We start from the raw sequence: 23,115 nt of genomic DNA, 5'->3' as shown, positions 1-23,115 counted from the left end.
TTTTATTGGCATATAATTGTTGATAATAGTCTCTTATGATCCTTTGTATTTCTGTGTTGTCTGTTGTGATCTCTCCATTTTTGTTTCTAATTTTATTGATTTGATTTTTCTCCCTTTGTTTCTTGATGAGTCTGACTAATGGTTTGTCAATTTTATTTATCCTTTCAAAGAACCAGCTTTTGGCTTTGTTGATTTTTGCTATGGTCTCTTTTGTTTCTTTTGCATTTATTTCTGCTCTAATTTTTAAGATTTCTTTCCTTCTACTAACCCTGGGGTTCTTCATTTCTTCCTTTTCTAGTTGCTTTAGGTGTAGAGTTAGGTTATTTATTTGACTTTTTTCTTGTTTCTTGAGGTGTGCCTGTATTGCTATGAACTTTCCCCTTAGGACTGCTTTTACCGTGTCCCACAGGTTTTGGGTTGTTGTGTTTTCATTTTCATTCGTTTCTATGCAAATTTTGATTTCTTTTTTGATTTCTTCTGTGATTTGTTGGTTATTCAGCAGCGTGTTGTTCAGCCTCCATATGTTGGAATTTTTAATAGTTTTTCTCCTGTAATTGAGATCTAATCTTACTGCATTGTGGTCAGAAAAGATGTTTGGAATGATTTCTATTTTTTTGAATTTACCAAGGCTAGCTTTATGGCCCAGGATGTGATCTATCCTGGAGAAGGTTCCATGTGCGCTTGAGAAAAAGGTGAAATTCATTGTTTTGGGATGAAATGTCCTATAGATATCAATTAGATCTAACTGGTCTATTGTATCGTATAAAGTTTGTGTTTCCTTGTTAATTTTCTGTTTAGTTGATCTATCCATAGGTGTGAGTGGGGTATTAAAGTCTCCCACTATTATTGTGTTATTGTTAATTTCTCCTTTCATACTTGTTAGCATTTGTCTTACATACTGCGGTGCTCCCGTGTTGGGTGCATATATATTTATAATTGTTTTATCTTCTTCTTGGATTGATCCTTTGATCATTATGTAGTGACCTTCTTTGTCTCTTTTCACAGCCTTTGTTTTAAAGTCTATTTTATCTGATATGAGTATTGCTACTCCTGCTTTCTTTTGGCCCCTATTTGCATGGAAAATCTTTTTCCAGCCCTTCACTTTCAGTCTGTATGTGTCCCCTGTTTTGAGGTGGGTCTCCTGTAGACAACATATGTAGGGGTCTTGTTTTTGTATCCATTCAGCCAGTCTTTGTCTTTTGGTTGGGGCATTCGAACCATTTACGTTTAAGGTAATTACTGATAAGTATGATCCCGTTGCCATTTACTTTATTGTTTGGGGTTCGAATTTATACACCATTTTTGTGTTTCCTGTCTAGAGAATATCCTTTAGTATTTGTTGGAGAGCTTGTTTGGTGGTGCAGAATTCTCTCAGCTTTTGCTTGTCTGAGAAGCTTTTGATTTCTCCTTCATACTTGAATGAAATCCTTGCTGGGTACAATAATCTGGGCTGTAGGTTATTTTCTTTCATCATTTTAAGTATGTCTTGCCATTCCCTCCTGGCTTGAAGAGTATCCTTATGGGAATTCCTTTGTGTGTTATTTGTTGTTTTTCCCTTGCTGCTTTTAATATTTGTTCTTTGTGTTTGATCTTTGTTAATTTGATTAATATGTGTCTTGGGGTGTTTCGCCTTGGGTTTATCCTGTTTGGGATTCTCTGGGTTTCTTGGACTTGGGTGATTATTTCCTTCCCCAGTTTAGGGAAGTTTTCAACTATTATCTCCTCGAGTATTTTCTCATGGTCTTTCTTTTTGTCTTCTTCTTCTGGAACCCCTATGATTCGAATGTTGTAGCGTTTAATATTGTCCTGGAGGTCTCTGAGATTGTCCTCATTTCTTTTAATTCGTTTTTCTTTTATTTTCTCTGATTCATTTATTTCTACCATTCTATTTTCTAATTCACTAATCCTATCTTCTGCCTCTGTTATTCTACTATTTGTTGCCTCCAGAGTGTTTTTAATTTCATTTATTGCATTATTCATTATATACTGACTCTTTTTTATTTCTTCTAGGTTCTTGTTAAACCTTTCTTGCATCTTCTCAATCCTTGTCTCCAAGCTATTTATCTGTGATTCCATTTTAATTTCAAGATTTTGGATCAATTTCACTATCATTATTCGGAATTCCTTATCAGGTAGATTCCTTATCTCTTCCTCTTTGGTTTGGTTTGGTGGGCATTTATCCTGTTCCTTTATCTGCTGGCTATTCCTCTGTCTCTTCATCTTGTTTAAATTGCTGAGTTTGGGGTGTCCTTTCTGTATTCTGGCAGTTTGTGGAGTTCTCTTTATTGTGGCTTTTCCTCGCTGTGTGTGGGTTTGTACAGGTGGCTTGTCAAGATTTCCTGGTTAGGGAAGCTTGTGTCGGTGTTCTGATGGGTGGAGCTGTATTTCTTCTCTTTGTTCAGTCGCGCTGTGGGGAGGGAGGGAGGGAGGGATGCTGCAAACAAATAACACTGGCGTGCGCTCGCAGTGCCTCAGCCACACTGGGTCTGCCCCCGCTCACGGCGCATGTAGCCTCCCTGCCCACACTGCTCGGGCTCTAGGTTGTTCTGCTGGGAACAATCCGAGGCTGGCCCTGGGTTGCATGTACCTCCCAGGTCCAAGCCGCTCAGGTTCAGGCACTCGGGTAGTCCTCAGAGGCGCAGACTCAGTTGGGCCTGAGTTTTGTGCTCTTCCCAGGTCCGAGCAGCTCAAGTGATGAGGTGTTTGGCGAGCGCCAATGCTGCGACTTATCGCCTCCCTGCCACTCGGTTATCTGGGTGTAAAACCGGCGCACCTTCTCAGGCAGATGTTAACCGTCCAGACCCCCAAGAAGTTTTAGTTAGCAAAGAAGCCTGCTTACAGTTTTATAGATAATGTCTCTCTGAGGCTGCGATTGCCCCCTTCCGGCTCTGGCTGCCTGTCACCGGAGGGGGAAGGTCTGCAGCCGGCTATCTCTGTTCAGTCCTTTGTTCCGTGCGTGGGCCAGGCGGTCTTAGGTTAGGGCTGGCTTTTCGCGTGGTAGATATCCCACAGTCTGGTTTGCTAGCCCAAATTATTTCGCTCAGATAGTGCTCAGGGTATTCAGGCCAGATTCTTACTCTAAGCGATGCAGCCCACGCTGCGCCTCCCTGCCCAGCCCCTGCTTGCTAATGGCGCGTGCAGGCGTCTGCGCTGCTTCTCCGCTGAGGGAGTTACCTCAGCGCAATCTAAGAGTTTTAATTGTTTATTTATTTTTTCTTCCTGTTATGTTGCCCTCTGTGCTTCCAAAGCTCGGCACAGATTCGGCAGTGAGAAGGTTTCCTGGTGTTTGGAAACTTCTCTCTTTTTAAGACTCCCTTCCCGGGATGGAACTCCGTCCCTCCCTCTTTTGTCTCTTTTTTTGTCTTTTATATTTTTTCCTACCTCCTTTCGAAGAGTTGGATTGCTTTTCTGGGTGCCTGATGTCCTCTGCCGGCATTCAGAAGTTGTTTTGTGGAATTTACTCGACGTTTAAATGCTCTTTTGATGAATTTGTGGGGGAGAAAGTGTTCTCCCCGTCCTACTCCTCCGCCATCTTGTAATCATTTTTAACTTCAGAAATAAGCTTTTTTTCCCGAGTATTCTACTCTTATCATCCTTTTCTGATTATGATTATTCTCAGTGTTTTTTTAAACTTTGACACCAGATTTTTAGATTAAAACTAATGCACAATTTTTTCTTTAAAATTTTTTTCCGATTCATTCCTTGCCTGATGCTTTTTTCCCTTCGTCTTGTACATTTGAAATTTTCTTTGATAAGTAGTAAATCATCTTAGACTATTTTGTGCCATACTTAGCAAAAATGTCACCTCGTTTATCAGTTCTTATGAGGTAGATGAACCTAGAGCCTATTATACAGAGTGAAATAAGTCAGGAAGAGAAAGACAAATACTGTATATTACTGCTTATATATGGAATTTAGAAAGATGGTACCAACGATTCTACATGCAGGGCAACAAAGGGAGACACAGATGTAAAGAACAGACTTTTGGACTCAGTGGGAGAAGGTGAGGGTGGCATGATTTGAGAGAATAGCAAGAAACATGTATATTACCATATGTAAAATAGAATGATCAGTGCAAGTTCGATGCACGAAGTAGGGCACCCAAAGCCAGTGCTCTGGAACAACCCAGAGAGATCAGGTGAGGAGGGAGGTGCAAGGTGGTTCAGGATGGGGGGACACATGTTCAATTCATGTTGATGTATGGCAAAAACCATCACAATATTATAAAGTAATTATCCTCCAATTATAATACTTAAAAATGAGGAAACTGAAAAAATTAAAGTTAATAAGCAACGATCACCTCGCCTCCCTTTCTCTGAATTCAAAGAGAAATACATCTTCGAGGGTTTTATGTATGGGACATCGTGTAAAAAAACAGACATATTTTCAACTATGGTTTTACCAAAGACTTGAATTGTGTTTATGTGTTTATGTGTGCACACACAAATGGATATTCCTGGTCTCAGCTCTTTACCAGAGAATAACGGAGGTATGACATTAGATCTTGTGAAATTAAAGGCATTTCTTTCAGAAATGGGAAAATAAAAGAACATTTAACATGATAAAACCAACAAAATAAAATGCTTCATTCTTTCCTTTCAAAAAAAGAAAAAAACACCTATTTTAACTGGTTAGTGTAATGGTCTGTTTTCTTCATTTTCTATGATCAGTGAAACAAGTGGGCTGTGAGGTGATATGAAGATGTTTCCCTCAGGTCCCTTTTTGACTTTTCTTTGCGAATGAGGAAGGATGGGCTGGATTGACGTGGGACCTTCCCACAGAGCCTCTCTATTCATGATGAAAAAGATTGCTCAGATCCTATTTCTAATGTTTTTTGTACCAGTGGATATATATTTGCAATTCTGTATTTTAAAAATATTTTACTGCAATCTTCTAATAAAGAATTACCTGCTTGGTATCAGTTTGACCCAATCTTGAAAGAAAAGTTTCTTTTGCTCAGATACATGACAGATGTTCCTGGTGTTAAATGGGATGGACGTTAAGGACAAACTTGGCCCCCTTGCCCTTCAGCCTCCCATTTCATTAATCAGTTATACCTGGTTCTCTTCACTCAGCTCAGACCTCATAAACAGCTTCAATCTGGGCCCGAGGGAGCCCACTTGTAACATGGAGATGAGAGACTAGACCGGAAACTCTGAGCATGAGCAACACTGACCCCTGAAATGATTAGCCGAATTGGCTGTGTGTCTGTGTGTGGCAGTTCTGGTTTGGAGGGAGTGTCTGGCGGTAATTAGAATTTTAAATAGATCCCAGTCCTCCCTCAATGAAAAATGAAAAGGAAAACTGTAGGATGGAGGCAGGATCACAGGCTCAGAATTAGATGACTTCTATGAATAAGGCTAAATCTGAAGGGAGATTTTTTTTACGTCCTGACGTTCAAACCTCCACTGGCTTTCATTTGTTCTTGGGACAAAAGCTTGACTCCTTGCTGTGGCTCCACAGCCCTCTGTCAAGCTCAGGGCCCTGTAAGAGTCTCCAGCCTCATCCTGGGAGCTGACCATTTGCTCATGGTTCAGCCTGTCCTGGTCTCATTTACCTTTTCTCTGTTTCCAAATACCAAAACCATTTCTGTCTGACATTGTGTTCCTTTCTCACCTTCAGGTCAACCTGGCTCAGGTCCTTTGTCACCCTTCAAGTCTAGGCTCAGAGAGGTCTCCCCATCCCCTCCTAACAGTCTCTCTCATGTTGCTGCTGCTGCTAAGTCACTTCAGTCGTGTCCAACTCTGTGCGACCCCAGAAATGGCAGCCCATCAGGCTCTTCCATCCCTGGGATTCTCCAGGCAAGAACACTGGAGTGGGTTGCCATTTCCTTCTCCAATGCATGAAAGTGAAAAGTGAAAGTGAAGTTGCTCAGTTGTGTCCGACTCCTAGCAACCCCATGGACTGCAGCCTACCAGGCTCCTCCGTCCATGGGATTTTCCAGGCAAGAGTACTGAAGTGGGGTGCCATTGTTACCCAGGTTTATTGCCTCTGTATCAGTTGCCATCAGCAGAAATTAATGCCCTTCTTCATGAGTTATTTTGAGTCCTTCCTTGTTCCCCTCTTTTTAGGGCTCATAGTGTTCCTCTCGGAGAAGGCAGTGGCACCCCATTCGAGTACTCTTGCCTGGAAAATCCCATGGACGGGGGAGCCTGGTAGGCTGCAGTCCATGGGGTCGCTAAGAGTCGGACACGACTGAGCGACTTCACTTTCACTTTTCTCTTTCATGCACTGGAGAGGGAAATGGCAACTCACTCCAGTGTTCTTGCCTGGAGAATCCCAGGGACAGTAGCCTAGTGGGCTTCTGTCTGTGGGCTTCCGTCTAAGGGATCACACAGAGTCGGACAAGACTGAAGCGACTTAGCAGCAGCAACAGCAGTGTTCCTCTTCTTCCCGACGTGTGGCTGCAGTACCAGATGCTGGAAATGTCTTTAGATGACAGGACTATGAGTTGGGCTGAATAATCCTCAGGGAAGACCAAGAGAACAGGGCAGATGATGAAGATGTTTCCCGTGTTTTGGACATTTCAGCTGTAATTGATCTTTACCCCATGTAGACTACTTAATTACTCAAAAGAAGAGCCAAGAAATATAGGAAATCCCGAAAATCCCTACAGAACTGGTGTCCTCAAGCAGCAGGCTAAGATGTCCCCATGTAGTGTTCTGTGTTTCGTCCTCTGCAGCCCCCAGATCTAAGCTCTGTCCATCCAGGAACCAGTCACCATCATGGACAGCAGCTTTGCCTTCTAGGAGTTCATGTGCTCAGTGCCAGCGATTGTGATTTCAGTGCGCTGAGGATGAGCAGAAATGCAAAACCTAACAGGGCAGGAAGGAGACGCTGCCCGCCCTCCCCCCTCCCAAGGGCTAGAATATTTTCCAAGTAGGTGTGGGTGGGGAAAACAGGAGAGTGAGACCTGGAGACCCTTGCTTTGAGACTTCCTCATCTCAAATACCTTTGTACCTGGACTCCATAGTGTCCCCAGGTGGTGGCAGACTTTCCGAGGAGGGCCAGTCTCTTGGTTTCCATACTGCACGTGCAGTGTCCTTTGGGTGGTAGCTCGTGGGCACTCCTCTTGTGATCCCCTTTGCCAAGGAACCCCTGTGCGGTTTAGTCTTGCTTAGTCCAGTCATGCAGGGAGGAGAGGTAGACAAATGGGGAAAGCGGAGGGAGCCTGGTGGGGTCTGCAGGAGGCTTGTGGCAGTACTTGGGGGCATCAAGGTGAGCCCAGTGAATGGAGCGTGCGCCCATCCCAAGTGTAGTTGCAGGGACAAGGCGGGTGTGGATCTGTTGGAAAAGAATGTCTCAGTTCAGGCTGGAGAACCTGGGAGCGGGTTTGTTGGAGAGCCCGCATGGAATGGTTTGAGGTTCCAATGCCTTAGCTCGTGTTCCCGGGACAGCAGTGCTGAGGCTGACACTTGCCTGCACAGGTTTGATTTGACAACTTATGACCACACGTGAGCAGCAACGACGGACGTGGAATTCAGCCAAGAGAAGCCATTTCCACTGTTAGAACTGTGGCCTGGGCTGAGCCCGCAGGAACCTGTGGGTGCAGGAGGATGGGAGCCTTGGGCTTGAGGGGCTGGTTCTAGCAGGTGCCCCCAGCATCCACTCCACGCCCTGGCTTTTGTTGGCTCTTTTAGCAGGCAGGCACCATAGAGCAACAGGGAAAATCTCAGGTCATTTTTTGCATCAACTTTGGTATCATTGTGTACTTGGGGTTGCTGGTAAAGAAAGGTTCATGTGCATTTGGGAAGATACCAAGAGAATCTGGAGTGTTTCCTTGGAAGACGCTGAGGTCTCAGTGGGCCATGTGCATCACTGGAATTATCCCTCTTTTTCATAGTCTTTGGAGATTTCAGTGTTTGACCCGGATCACTCACTGTAATTGAAAATATGGTGTCTTGTGTCTGTGGATCCTTGGCTGTCCTCTTTTGTATTTTGCCTCATGCGTGAGTTATCACGGCTTAAAATGCTTTGTGTTTGCATAAGAGGGTTAGAGGCTCATCATGGGCTCTGTGGACACTCTGTTGGACACCATGAAAGTTTGTAAGTTTGTTTGAGTCCCTCTGGGAAAATAGGAGTACTAAGGTTAAGATCACAGAATACTTGTTATAAGGTGGTCCTGCTCAGTCGGGATCTCTGGGCCCAATCTGCGAAGAGTCATAAAGTCCTGTGACGTAGGGGAAGATGGCTCCGAGAATCAGAGGGCAGCGATACCACAGTGATCTGCAACCTGGAGGCTTGTCCTCTAGAAGATGCAGCTGCAACTCTCTTGCTGCCAGGCCAGTGCTGGGTTCTCTGTTATCCACTCCTGTCCTCCCAAAATAAGCGCATACACAGGCACAGTACAGAAAACACGGAATCTTAACTGCACTGTTGGTGGTAATGTAAATGGTACTGCTATGTTGGAAACTAAAATGGAAGTTCCTTAACAAATTGATATAGAACAGGCCTACAGTTTGTCAAACCCATTTCTGACAGATATCCAAAGGGAAAGCAGTCAGTTTTTCAGGGATATGTCCGCAGTCCCATGAGTGTGACTGGATTTGCAGTAGCCAAGGCACAGACACAGCCCAGATGTCTCTTGACAAAAGAATAGGTACAAAAGTGTGGTATAGAAATATTTATTATATACTGTATATTCATGAACTATTTTTTCTCTGTATATAAAAATCAAGGATCTGAACTGAACTGAATGAACCTAGAGAACATTATGCCAAGTTAAAGAAGGCTGACAAAGAAGGACAGACACTGTATGTGGAAACTAGACTTGTCAAACTCATAGAGCCATCGAGTAATAAGGCTGTTACCAGGAGCTGGGTGGAGGGGGAAATGGGACACTGTTAGGCAAAGAGTAGAGATTTTCAGTTCTGGGAATCTGAGGTACTGCATGCTGCCGGTAGTGTTTCTATATACTTGAAATTCGCCCAGTGAGGAGAAATACAGTGTACTCATAGATGGAAGTGTAACTTACTCCACTGTAATAATTATTCAATGTATGAATCTTTCACATGATCACTTTGTACACAGTACGTTTATACCATTTTTGTTAGTTACACCTTAGTTAGGCTGGGATGAAAAAGAGAGTTGGGAGATGCTTTTCTCCTCTGAATGGTGCTCAGTCCAGGCTTCACGTTTCGTTGATGAGGCATTTTGCGTACCCATGTTTTGTACCCTCTGACCACAGATTCCCCTTCAGGTAACTTGTGGTGGTCCACGGCTCGAGAATGTTTCAGGTGCCCCAATTGATTCCAGTCTGGTTCCCTCACTGAGTATCAGGACTCTGAGTCCTCCCAGTCCTGAGGGCTGAGATCTGAGCTGAGGAGGGGGCACTCTGCTCCGAGTGGGGCTGGACCAGGGCCTGCTGTGTGACCTGAAGGGGATCGTGGGGTCAGCGGAGGTGGCCCCTGCTTGCTGTGTACATGAGGCCTCACCAGGAGGGGATTGCGATCTGAGGGAAAGTGTGGGAAAGTCCCATGTTGGTCTCTCTGCGGGAGTTGACGGTCCTGAGTCCCTCCTGAGACAGTGGCCACAGAGGACTGTCTGTTCCACACAGTGAGTTCTGCCCTGTGTGTGTCGTTGGGGCTCAGAAAGGGGATGTGCTGACTCTAAGCATTAAGCGGCATGTTTTCGACTTTCATGATAGACCTCTGAAGACTTGTGTTGCCTGAGGAAGCCCTGAAGTTGAGGAAGAGGAAAGAAAAGGAGTCAGGCATGGCTCTTTCTCAGGTAAGGTCATATTCAGTCTGTCCTTCCTGAAATGCCCTGCTCTGGACTTGCTAATCGTGTCTGACTCTGGAGTATCCTGTCTGACTCCTGTATACACACACTCATCCGGGGCCTTCCCTCAGGGCCTGTCGTCTCCACTTAGATGCCGTATCCCCATGATCCGGTGACCTGGCCCTTGTGAGGAGGCTCCCCTGGGCACCGTCCTGGGCAGGGCTTCTCACCCACGGGTTGGAGATGGGGTCTCAGTGCTGTTGGGCAGCAGGGATTGCTTAGGGCCCACTTGGAGGCTCTGTCTGCTCTCTGTCCACCAGGGTAAGGAAACTGCACTTGAAAGTCAGGTATTAATATGCACAATAGCTGGTGAAATCTGGGAATCAGATCAATTAGGGGCAGTTTGTTCTTTGTTAGGGCAGTTCAAGCTAAAGATGTGGGTCAGTCTCCTTAAATCCTTATTGATATAGAATGGAAAGTTCAGAAATAGACATCAGTGATACAGGGTTTTTTAGTTTATCATCAGATTTAATCTATGAAATGAATCTAAGTCTCTCGCAAGTGAAAATTTTCATTACCTCCATTTTTCAGAGGTTGTCCTTTCACTCTGTGGATTGAATCCTTTGACACAGAAATATTTTAACTTTTAATGCAAGCAACATTCCAGCTTCATTCTTTTGCTGGTGGATATCTATTTTTTCAGCATCATGGTTATTGAGATTGTCCTTGCCATTTTGTGTATCTTGTGGATACATCCTTGTGGATATACCTTACATATACAGAAAGAATTATTTCTGAGTACTGTGTTCTGTTCAGTTGGTTTATTTGTCTGTTTTTATACCAGTACCACATCACCTTGATTTCCTTGTAATAGGTTTTGGAATGGAAAGACCTCCATCTTCCTTTTTCAGAAGTTTTGCTGTTTGCTCTTTGAATAGTTCTGTAACTTTCACCATGTTTTATTCTGCTTCTACAAAGATTGCCATGGCAGTTTTGATAATGAGTTAATTGGTTAATCTTTTGTATGGTTATTAAAGAATCTTTTTTGATATAGCATGTTTCTTTTGTAATCTTTATGACTTTTACCTATGAAACTTTATCACGTGGGAAAGAAGATAAATTTACTTCTTTTTCAATTGCTGACCTTTGATTTCTTTTTCTCATCTAATTGCTGTAAGGGTTTCAGTGCTTTGTTGAACTGTAGTGCAGGGTGTGCATCCTTGCCTTCTTCTTGACCTCAGAGCAAAAGGTCTTTCATTCTTTCCCCATTGCTGTGCTCTTTTCATAATGGCATTTATTATGTTGCTGCTAAGTGCTAAGTCACTTCATTGGTGTCTGACTCTGTGCAACCCCATAGAAGTAAGCCCACCAGGCTCCCCTGTCCCTGGGATTCTCCAGGCAAGAATACTGGAGTGGGTTGCCATTTCCTTCTCCAATACAGGAAAGTGAAAAGTGAAAGGGAAGTCGCTCAGTCGTGTCTGACTCTTAGTGACCCCATGGACTACAGCCTACCAGGCTCCTCCATCCATGGGATTTTCCAGGCAAGAGTACTGGAGTGGAGTGCCATTGCCTTGATGTTGGTATAATTTATTGTTTGTAGTTTGTTGAGTGTTCCATCTTGAAAGATTGTCAAATTTTTGTCGAATGGTTTTTTTCTGCATCGAGATGATCCTGTATTTTTTTTTTCCCTTAAATCTGTAATGTAGTGTGTTATATTAATTGATTTTTTTATGTTGACTTCTCCTTTCCTTATGTGAATAAACTCCACTTGGTCATGGTGTCAGAATTTTTTATTTATCTATTTTAATTGAAGGATAATTGCTTTACAGAAGTTGTTGTTTTCTGCCAAATACCAACATGAATCAGCCATAGGTATACCTATGTCTCCTCCTTCCCATCTTCCTCCCTATCCCACCCCTGTAGGTTGTTAGAGAGCCCCTGTTTGAGTTCCCTGAGTCATTCAGCAAATTCACATTGGCTCTCTACTTTACATATGGTAATGTAAGTTTCCGTGTTACTCTCTCCATACATCTCACCCTCTCCTTCCTCCCCTCCCGCCTCTGTCTGTTCTCTATGTCTGTTTCTCCAGATCTTTTTAATATGTGTTGAAGTGGGTTTGCAAGTATTTTAATTTTGCATCAGTATTCATCAGGGGTATTGGTTTCTACTTTTCCTTTCTTGTGTCTTTGGGAAATCAGCAAACTATTAGAATCATGCTTGCTCCATAGAATTAGCAGGATTAGTGGTAATTGTTTTGTAAATGTTTGGTAGAATTTGGTCCTGTATTTTTCTTAGAGGTTTCTGACTATTTATTAAATCTCTCTAGGTATAATGGGCTTCCCTGGTGACTCAAATCATAAAGAATCTGCCTGCAGTGAGGGAGACCCAGGTTCTGTCCCTGGGTTGGAAGACCCCCTGGAGGAAGGAATGGGTGTCTAGTCCAGTATTCTTGTCTGGAGAAATTCCATGGACAGAGGAGCCTTGTGGGCTACAGTCCATGAGGTCACAATGAGTCAGACACGACTGAGTGGCTAACACTTTCACTTTCAACACTTCTCAATTTTTTCATTTCTTAATAAGTAAAAGAGTTTGTGTGTTTCTGAGAATTTGCCAGTATCTCCTATATTCTGTCATTTATCGGCATTATTGGTCATAGTACTTCCTTATCTTTAAAAACTTTCTTTGACCTCAGTTGTAATCACTCCTGTTTCATATCTGTTTTTAGTTATTTGAATCTTTTTTTCTCTTTTCCTTAGTCTAGATGGGGGTTTTCCTATACAGTTTTTTCAAAACATCAACTCTTGGTTTGTTGATTTTTATACTTTTTTTTTTTTTAATCTCTGAGGGACTTTAACATCTCTCATTTTATTTGATGGTATTTGAATTTTTACATCCAGGATTTATTACTTTTTTAAGAAAAACAATATGGATTTTTTGAGGAACAACAACTCTTCACCTGCGTCAACTAGCCATCCAATGCTACAGACACTAGTTTTGAGATGATGTTCAAATCTAACCATTCCCTCACATTGTCCTCACCCCTGCCAATTCTCTCTTTTTTTTTTTCTGTTTCTTTATTTTTATTTCTTTATTTTTTTTTAAATTTTATTTTATTTTTAAACTTTACAATATTGTATTGGTTTTGCCAAATATCGAAATGAATCCGCCACAGGTATACATGTGTTCCCCATCCTGAATCCTCCTCCCTCCTCTCTCCCCATACCATCCCTCTGGGTCGTACCAGGGCACCAGCCCCAAGCATCCAGTATCGTGCATCGAACCTGGACTGGCGACTCGTTCCATATATGATATTATACGTATTTCAATGCCATTCTCCCAACTCATCCCACCCTCTCCCTCTCGTATCTCTGGTTTAATCTTTCTCATTTACGTGTTTCCATCTGCTAAACTTGAGTTTAGTTTGTTTTCTGTTTTCTGTTTCCTAAAGGTCTAAAAATAGATTGCAGATTTAAGATCTTTTCTCTTTTTTACTGTAAGCATTTAACGGTTCAGACTTTCCTTTTAGGACAGTCTTCTCTGTGTGTTATAAATTTTCTAATGTTGTCTTTTTGTTTTCATCCATGTATTTAAAAATTTCCATGAGATTTTTTTCTTAGACCCATTTGTGATATAAGAGTGAGTTGTTTAATGTCCACATTTGGGGAATTTTCTTTTTTTCTTGTGTTTATTTCATTGTTAGGGAAGATCCTGAAAGGTTGTTGTTGAATCACGCAAAGACGCCTGGATTCTTGGCCCTTGGAAGAGACTGATTTAATCGGGGGCCAGAGACGAGGCTTGATGGCTCAGAGCTTTTGTGTAATAAAGTTTTATTAAAGTATAAAGGAGATAGAGAAAGCTTCTGACATAGGCATCAGAAGGGGGCAGAAAGAGTACCCGCCTGCTAGTCTTCAGCTGGATGTTCTATAGTCACTAGCAGTCTGTTAATGAAAGAAAGGAATGTCTTAAAACTCAGAATGGCACCAGGCCCCTCACCCATAAGATGCATTTGGGGATAATCTTGGCACCAAATGGTTCATCCTGGGCTGTAAAATGATTAACTTGAATCTTGAAGAAGGGCAGATCACCATACAAATAGTTTCATTTACATAGATTAGGGGAGCAATATCAGAATATAACATACTGGTTTGTCAAGTAGGTTCTGAGCCAAGAGGCGGAACCGACTTGAAGACAGAGTTTGCGGTAAATGCATATAGTACATTCGCATAGCTTAAGATAAACATTTCCATAAGAGAAAGGCATTGGTTCACTCAAGGTTTGAGAATAGTTAACTTCAGGTGAAACCAAGTGTCATGGCAACACAGTATTTTAAGAGAAACCTCTTTTTAAATTTGTATAGAGAAGGAAAAAATATCGCTGGTTTGTTTCCTCCTGCCGCTTAAGAGAGATAAAAATGTCTGACACTTGCAGGCTATTTCCTCCGTTTGGAGACCCCTGGCCTTCCTGCCTGTTACCCTCTCAATACTTCCATGGTATCAGTCTCTTAAAATTGTTGATTTGCACCTAACCTGTGGTGTCTCATAGAGAATGTTTTATGTGTCCTTGAGATGCATGTGTTTTATGCTTTTGTTGGGCCATGTGATCTGTACATGCCTGTTCAACCTGGACGTTGAAATCTCATACTAGTCCTGTGCCACTATTTGTCTTCCTTTCCCTTAATGTTTGCTTCATTTTTCTGACATATCTAATATAAGATGTATATATATATTTTACTTGGTACAGCTTTTTGGAAAATTGACCATTTTATCATTATACAATATTTATCTCATTGCACTTTTTTTTTCTTCAGTTTATTTTGTCTGATATAACAGTCTCCCCTGCTTTCTTTAGGATGGACTTTTTCCATCCTTTGACTGTTCACCTTTCCATGTCCTTAGGTTTGTGAGTACTACCTGTTTCAACTCTCTGACAAACTCTGTGTCTCTTGCCCTGTGTTTTTCCTCCTGTTACTTGTTCTAGTGACCCCTGCGCATGCGCATCGTATGGTGGTGAAAGACAGACACCCTGAACAGCTCCTTTCATGCCCCTGTAATTTCAGAAGGAATGTATTGAATGTTTCCTTCCCATCATGATGTTTCTTGAGATAGTCGTGCTTAATAACTATATTTTTTTTCCATATTCTTTTTTGCCATGATTTTTAATTCTCCAAGAAGTTTTTTTTACGTTACTATTGGTATAATTTTTTTTTGTCATAATCTAATGACTCTTCTAGTTTCAAATCACTGTTTTATTATGGGGAAAAAAAACAAAGAAAGTCCTAGGCTTCTGTTAATGCCTTGCTATGTAAATTTAAGTGGATAAAATTGTATTAGTATTTTTGTATATTTTAATTTTATTATGAATTTAGATCAAGTATTTTTTTTTAATATTTTTACCAGTTTTATTTTGGTAGCCTAGTATAGAATGCTGTTGACAAACTCAGCTGAGTACAAAGGATACATTTTTATCGTCTGAAAGATGCTGAAATACATGTGACTAAATGGATGATATAAAATTGTCCAAAAAAATCTGTCAAGAGATGCATCCTCTCATTTCAGTTAATTTTTTATAGATATGTATGCATTCATGTGCAAGTCTGTGGTTTAGATACAAGACATCATTATTTAAAAACTGCATATCACCTTTTTTTTTTGAGTTGAAATTATGTTATCAGTATAATCTGTGGCCTTGAAATTTTCTAAATAATCCTATTTTTGTTTTAAGTAGTAAATTACTAACAGTTGTGTTTCTGTATCCACATCTATAATGACCTTTCATGCCATTCCACATTGTTCACCTTGAACTTTGTGTTTTTTTCATAGTAATACAATATTTATTTGTTTTCCTTCTGTCAAACCCTGAGCCCACCACTTTCCCCAGGCTGCCTGGGGAGTTACAGGAAAGGGAACATACAGGGCAGACACAGGAGAAAGAACTATGGGAGGTGGAAACAGCTCCTTCACATCGTGATGAAGATGAGCTAGACCACCATCAGGCAAAAGAGCCCCATGGCCTTTGAGAGGGCCAAGCCCATGGCGTAGAAGAGCTTCTGTTTCAGAGAAGGGTTCCTGGCATAACAGTGATGAAGCTCCCGAACACAGTCCCACTTCCAGCCCCAGAGGCAGCCACCCCTGCTGTGGCAGCTCCAGCTCCAGGGAACTTGGCTGCTGTGTCAGAGTCCCTTGAAATGGCACTGGTTTGGAAGCTGTGGCTAGGAATAAGTGAGATGGTCCGGGGACCTGGGGCTCCCAAGCTGCTGTGGCTCTCATCAGTCAGTGTCTCCCGTCCTTCACCACCACTCTGGACAGTGATCAGTCAACAGCAGGGAGGTTCTCCTGATCAAGAAGTGGGTGGAGACGAATTTGGCGCAGAGGTCCATTTTCAGGGGATGAAGGCCCGAGGCCAGAGAGCTGCTCCCCGTGCAGACAAGAGGGGCAGGGAGGAGGCTCACCTTGGACGTCTTTCAAGTTTTCTTTAGGAGCCCTCTGTCAAAGGACTTTTCATGTTCTCTGTATTACTTAACTGTTAGATGCTTAAGCTTCAGTTGCTGAGCCCAAGCCTCTGAGCTCAGGTGCTTCGTGTAACGTTTCTTACCTTCTTGATCTGAGTCGACTTGCTCAGAGTGTCTGTCTGTGACACAGTTTTTCTTCTGTAAGATGGGAACAGGTCGTTCTTTAATGAGCTATTATATGGATGACAGGTTCTTGCCTGTAAAGTACTTGTTTAATGTTTAGAGTAATACTACAGTAATTTAGAGCAACCGGAAGCCTTCAGACACTTTTGGTCCTTGCTGCTGTTATCGATGTCATAACTGAAACTTTTGACGTTTCCATTAAAAGTGCCGTGGACTTCGTCATCTCTGAAGACACCACTCATGCTGTACCTCATCTAGATAATGAATTGCACTCACTGGGTAGAGCATAGTATCTGACACTTCTGTATAGCCAATACAGTGTTGAGTTTTATTTATACATATTTCATGGATTTTGAGCAGTGATGAAAAATCCATATTAATTGGAGGATCTCATAAGGTCTTACGAAAAAGCATAAGAAATTAAAAGTAGAGATGCATAATTTCTCCAGATACCCCTGCATGGATCTGTTAGAACACATACTTCAAGTCAATCCTTACCCCTTACCACCCTTTACCTTTTGCATGAAAATGAAAACTTTTCATGGCCATTTTGGTGACGTGTGGTTTCATTTCAGAAACGACTGACCTCTAAGGATGTGGCCATCGAATTCACTCAGGAGGAGTGGGAATTCCTGGACCCTGCTCAGAGGGCCTTGTACAGGGATGTGATGCTGGAGACCTACAGGAACCTGCTGTCTGTGGGTGAGGATGACTTCCTTCCAGAGCTGCCCTTGGGTATCTGCATTTTCCCTGTGTGCCCCTTGGGAGGCCCTGATGTCTTTCATCTGAGAGTTCTGTGACTGGGGCATGACACAGCTTCACAGGGTTAAATTGACGCTCTTCAGATACTGTGTCTGTTTCATGTCACTGGCTAAGGATCAAACCTGCACCCCCTACATTGGAAATGCAGAGTCTTAACCACTGGATCACCAGGGGAGTCCCAGAATTTCTCTTTTGGATCTGAATATTATCTCCACATTGGAGCATGAGAAAAAGCTCTGGACAGTGGGGAGTGATGTAAAAAATAGTAAAAAATACAACGTATAAAGAAAAACGAGTATCTCAAAAGGGCTTTTTTTTTCTGTTTAGGATTGGGACAAGCTGGTGGATTGGATCCTCTGTGGTTGTTACTTAGGAAAATGTAAGGAGAGTGGATAAAGAGATTGTCTTTTTGATCCCAGATCCTACGAGGGGAGCATGTGTGAATCCCACAGGCTCTTAGCTTGCCATCTGTAGATCGAGCGCATAGTCCCATCTCAAGATGCTGTGATGTCTGACCTTCATGCTGTATTATTTTTACTCTTGTGCTGCCCTACCCAGTCTGGGAATGTCACCTGTTCCTGATGTTACATTCTCCTTACTTTGTATCATTTTACCTCTTAAATTTCTTTGAATTTTATCTGGTTTCCTTGCTGTGATAATCCACCTATGTTTAATTGGCAGCCTCTGCTGAGTCTCTGTGGAGTGGATTTACTAGGTAACAGGAAACTGTGATGGAGACACTATTCCTAATGTTATTTTCTTGCTTTGTGCAAAGTCACCACTTGAAGGTATCCAGTAGAGTGGTCAGCATGTTCTAGGATTATGAGAGAGAAAGTATCGCGAAAACCTGATACATCTTTCCAGGTTATTTTCTGCCTTTGGAGACTCGGTCAAGGGCACCATGACAGTGTTGTTCATGTATATCAAGGACCATATATTTTAGTGTCTGTAAATGGTATGGGAATTTATCCCAGGACAAGTTTGTCCAAGTTCACATTCTCTATCTATGAGGCTATTGGCTGCACTGTTGTTCTTTGCATTGTAAGTATTTTTTAATTTTAGCATTGAGTTCAAATTTCTGTGTTACTCTTAGTGTTTCTGTTTTGTATTTGCAATGGGTTGGATGGTCCCATTGATTGGGAAATGGTCCCTATGGTGGAACTGGTGATCAGTCCCTCTTAAAATTCTTGATATATTCTTTGTACTCATTTACTATCAGATGTATGATTTCCACATATTTTCTCTTTTACTGTTGATTGTCTTTTCAAACTCACTGCACGTTAATGCACAGTCGTTTATAATTTGGATATAGTTCAATTTATTAATAATAGTTTTATTTTGTGGCCTGTGCTTTTGGTGTTCTATCTGGTAAATCATTTGTGGGTCCAATTTCCAGAAACATTTCCTGCACGTTTACCTCTAGGAGTTTTATACATTTGGGACTTAGGTTTAGGTCTTTGAACCATTTTGAGTTCATTTTTGTTTATAGTGTAAGATAATGTTCCAAGTAAATTCTTCTTCTGGTGGGTATTCAGTTTTGTCAACATGTCTTGTTTCATAGACTGCTTCCCCCATTTAGTAGTTTTTACATCCTTGTGAACATCGTTTGAACATCTCCACAAGAGGTGGTTTTGTTTTTGTTTTAACCATTCGTTTTAGGTATGCTGCTGCTGCTGCTGCTAAGTCGCGTCAGTTGTGTCCGACTCTGTAGGACCCCTCAGACGGCAGCCCACCAGGCTCCTCTGTCCCTGGGATTCTCCAGGCAAGAACACTGGAGTGGGTTTCCATTTCCTTCTCCAATGCATGCATGCATGCCAAGTCGCTTCAGCTGTGTCCGACTCTGTGCGACCCCATAGATGGCAGCCCACCAGGCTCATCTGTCCCTGGGTTTCTCCAGGCGAGAATACTGGAGTGGGTTGCCATTGCCTTCTCCACTTTTTAGGTATACTTAATTTACAATGTTGTGTTTCAAGCAGGTATACAGCAGTTTACAAGATACTTAATATAGTTCCCTGAGCTATATCATAGGTTCTTGTTGTATATCTGTTTTATATATATTTTAGTTTGTATATATTCAGACTCCAATTTATCTCTCCCTTTCCTGCCCCCACCACCATCCTGCACTATCCCCTTTGGTAACCATAAGTTTGTTTTTTATGCTGGTGAGTTTATTTTGTGAATAAGTTCATTTGTATCATTTGTTTCAGTTCAACATATAATATCCTATGATATTTGTCTTTCTCTGTCTGATTTCACTTAGAATAATCCCTAAGTCTGTCTATATTGCTGCAAAAGGCATTACTTCATTGTGTTTTATGCAGTGGAGGTGGCAATGCACTCCAGTGTTCTTTCCTGGAGAATTTCATGGACAGGGGAGTCTGGCAGGCTGCAGGCCATGGGGCCTTAAAGAGTTGGACACGGCTGAGCTACTTTCACTTCACAATATTCCCTTGTATATATGTACCACATATTCTTTATCCCTTTGTCTGTCAGTGAACATTTAGGTTGCTGCCATGTTTTGCCGGGTATAAATAACGCTGCTAACAACATTGGGGTGCATGTGTCATTTTGAATTAGTTTTCATCCTTTCTGGATATATGCCCAGGATTGGAATTGCTGGTTCATGTGATAGCTCTATTTTTAGTTCTTTATGGAACCTCCATGCTAGTCTCCAAAGTGGCAGTACCAATTTATGTTCCTTCCAACAGTGTAGGAGGGTTCTCTTTTCTCCATACCCTCTCAAGCCTTTATTGTTTGTAGACTGTTTGATGGTGGTCATTCTCACCAGTGTGAGGTGATACATTTTTGTGGTTTTGATTTGCATTTCTCTCATAAGTAGAGACGTCAAACATCTTTTCAGGTGACTGTTGGCCATCTGTTTGTCTCCTTTGGAGAAATACCTGTTTTGATCTTCTGCCCAGTTTTTGATTGGGTTGTTGTTTGTTTTGATATTAAGCTGTATGAAGTGTTTGTATATTTTGGAAATAAATCCCTAATAGGTAGCAACATTTGCATGTATAGTCTCCTAGTCCAACAGTTCTGTTTTTGTTCTTTGCTTGGTTTCCTTTGCTTTGGAAAAAGGTTTTAAATTTAATTAGGTCTCATTTGTTTGATTTTGCTTTTATTACCATGACTCTAAGATCCAAAAAAATTTTGCTGACATTTATGTCAGTGTTTTGCATTTGTTTTCCACTATGAATTTTATAGTATCTGGTCTTGCATTTAGATGTTTAATGCATTTTGAGTTTATTTTTGTATGTGGTGTTAGAGAATGTTGTAATTTCATTCTTTTTCATGTAACTATCCATTTATCCCAGCATCACTTATTAAAGAGACTTCTTCATTCTGTTTTCTTTCCTCCTTTGTTATAGAATAATTGACTATAAGTAAATTGGTTTATTTCTGGGTTTTCTATCCTGTTCTACCGATCTGTGTTTCTGTTTTGTGCCATTATTATACCACTTCCCTGCTGGCTCAGACGGTAAAGCATCTGCCTACAATGCAGGAGACCCAGGTTCAATCCCTGGGTCAGGAAGATCTCCTGGAGAAGGAAATGGCAACCCACTTCAGTATTCTTGCCTGGAAAATCCCATGGACAGAACAACCTGGTAGGCTACAGTCCATGGGGTCGCAAAGAGTCAGACACAACTGAGCGACTTCACTTTCACGTTGATGACTGTCAGTTTGTCGTATAGTCTGAACTCAGGGAACATGATTCCTCCAGCTCTGTTCTTCCTTCTCAAGATCGTTTTAGATATCAGAGTCTTTTGTATTTTGGTACAAATTAAGGTTTTCTTTGTTTTATGAAATATGTCATTGTTAATTTCATAAGGGTTGCATTGAATATGTCGATTACCTTGGATAGTATGGTCATTTTGACAGTGTTACTTCTTTTGATCTAAGAACATGGTATATGTTTCCATCTGTTTGTGTCATCTTTGGTATCAGTCATCAGCATCTTATAGTTTTATGAGTACAGTTCTTATGACTTTTTAGGTAGGTTTATTCCTTAGAGTTTTATTCTTTTCTCTGAGATGGTAAAAGGGATTGTTTCATTAATTTCACTTTCTGATATATCATTGTTAGTGTATAGAGTGCAGCAGTTTTCTATATATTTCTTATCCAGCAAGTTTACTCTGTTCGTTGATGAGGTCTAGTAGTCATCTGTGGCATCTTGGGGATTTTCTGTGTGTAGCATCATAGTGACAGTTTTACTTCTTTCTTATTTTTTTAACTTGAATTCCTTTTTATTTCTTTTTCTTTTCTGATTATTGTGGTTAGGACTTCCAGAAATATGTCCAGTAAAAGTGGCAATAGTGAACATTCTTGTCTTATTCATGTTGGTAAAGGGAATGCTTTCAGTTTTTCCTTGTTGAGTATGATCTTAGCTGTGTGTTTGACATATACAGTCTTAATTATGCTGAGGTAGGGTCCATCTGTGCTGACTTTCTGAAGGGTTTTTTATCATAAATGGCATTTGAATTTTGTCAGAACCTTTTCTGCATCTATTGATGATCATATGGTTTTTAGTCTTCAACTGTTAATGTGGTATATCACACTGATTAACTTACGGCTATTGTGAAATCTTGCATCCCTGCAATAAATCCCGCTTGAACATGGTATGATCCTTTTATGTATTAGTAACTGTTTGAATCTGCTCTTTTGAACTCAGGGAAGGTCTAGGAGAATGAAGCCTTTTTCTACAAAAAGAAGTTGGATGCCTCCGGAAGGCTTTTGTAACTGGGAAGGTCCTCCAGAGTCAGTTTCAATCCCTCCTTTTCTTTGATACTCCTCGATCTTGAGATGAACGTGTGTGGAAGAAGAAATGAAATAAATGTCCAAAAGAGAGGTTAATCATATTTGGCAGAGGAACCCAGGTTTAGATAGCCTTTTCCTGGATTTTCCTTCTGATTTCTGCAGATAAGATTCTTACACAATATCCTGGAATATTGTTTATGTTTTTCTTGAATATTAGCATTCCATTGTAACTTACAAAATTCATGGTTGGATACATTACATTGTAAATAGTATAACAGGTATTATCCTACTTTCTCCATGTATCACAGTCACTTTTTAAAATCTCTCTTGTTTCTGTCCCATACCCATAGTATAATGCCCATAAACTTGCTGAACCAGTTCTTTTCTTTTAAGGTCATTTGCGCTCTCAGTTACCTTCACAAAGACATGCAGTCACAAGCTGATATCTGACATAAACCTATGTACCCTATGCTCCACACAGGCCCTTTCTTAGTCCTGACCATTCCTCACATAGTACCTTGATATGGATGGAAACACTGTTCTCACCTACCACATCCCTCCACCTTTTACATACTCTCACTGTAAAGATCTCTGGCCATTTATTGAACAAGTTTCTCAGGACATGACCTAAGTGATGATGACTCACAACCCATTTCGAGATGGGATGGTTGAATAATAGTTAAACAGACTACTTCTGTCTTGTATCTTCCTTGATATTTTCTTTCTAAGTTCCTTGTAGTCTTTTTTAATATTTTCTAATCTATTCATTCAGTGGGTGGTCATGTTTACAAATAAGTTTTCTCAGTCTGTAGGTTCAGATTCATATCCTGCTGCTCTTACCACTTTGTGTGCCATTTGGTGCATCTCCTGCTCTGATTAGAGAAAAACATGTTAATGTACCTCAAGCCTTTTAAAGCAAATTAGTGCTGTCAGTTGGCTTACAGTAGTGCATGTTTTATAGTAAATACTCAAAATTTACTTTTGTTTAAAAAAGGTAGTATCTATATTCTGTCATGTTCTTTATGATATGACTTTATCTACATTACATCTCTTTAAAATTTTATTAATTTTTTAATTGAAGGATTATTGCTTTACAGAATTTTGTTTTCTGTCAATCCTCAACTACATTATATCTTGTATGCTTTTCACTTGCAACATTTTTCAGCAATATTGTGTCTGACCCTAGTCAATAAATACACAAAGCACTCACTTTTTGTTTATTATATTTTGGTGCCATTAAACCA

General features: G+C 41.1%; 1 protein-coding gene and 1 pseudogene across 7 annotated transcripts in view; one reads left to right on the top strand and one right to left on the bottom strand.

The window, feature by feature from the left end:
• The window catches only part of LOC147354473 (zinc finger protein 610-like), a 58,268-nt gene that overhangs the window by 4,992 nt on the left and 30,161 nt on the right, over nucleotides 1–23,115 (top strand). For 2 of the 7 annotated variants that reach the window (XM_086354201.1, XM_086354198.1), the window contains exons 2-3: nucleotides 9,647–9,729; nucleotides 16,927–17,053. In XM_086354201.1, coding sequence (XP_086210327.1) covers nucleotides 9,715–9,729; nucleotides 16,927–17,053 — 142 coding nt within the window. In that variant the 5' untranslated portion in view covers nucleotides 9,647–9,714. Of the gene's footprint in view, nucleotides 1–9,646; nucleotides 9,730–16,922; nucleotides 17,054–17,440; nucleotides 17,493–18,772; nucleotides 18,890–23,115 lie in introns of those variants that run through there. The other 5 variants (XM_086354195.1, XM_086354202.1, XM_086354197.1 and 2 more) reach the window with 5 other exon arrangements.
• LOC147354475 (ATP synthase F(0) complex subunit C2, mitochondrial pseudogene) lies at nucleotides 15,698–16,096 on the bottom strand (annotated as a pseudogene).

Source organism: Bos grunniens, chromosome 18, assembly GCF_055505025.1.
Source record: "Bos grunniens cultivar Pamir isolate PY7600 chromosome 18, Bosgru_T2T1.0, whole genome shotgun sequence".
Classification (NCBI taxonomy): Eukaryota; Metazoa; Chordata; class Mammalia; order Artiodactyla; family Bovidae; genus Bos; species Bos grunniens.
This window is presented reverse-complemented; position numbering and strand designations above follow the sequence as displayed.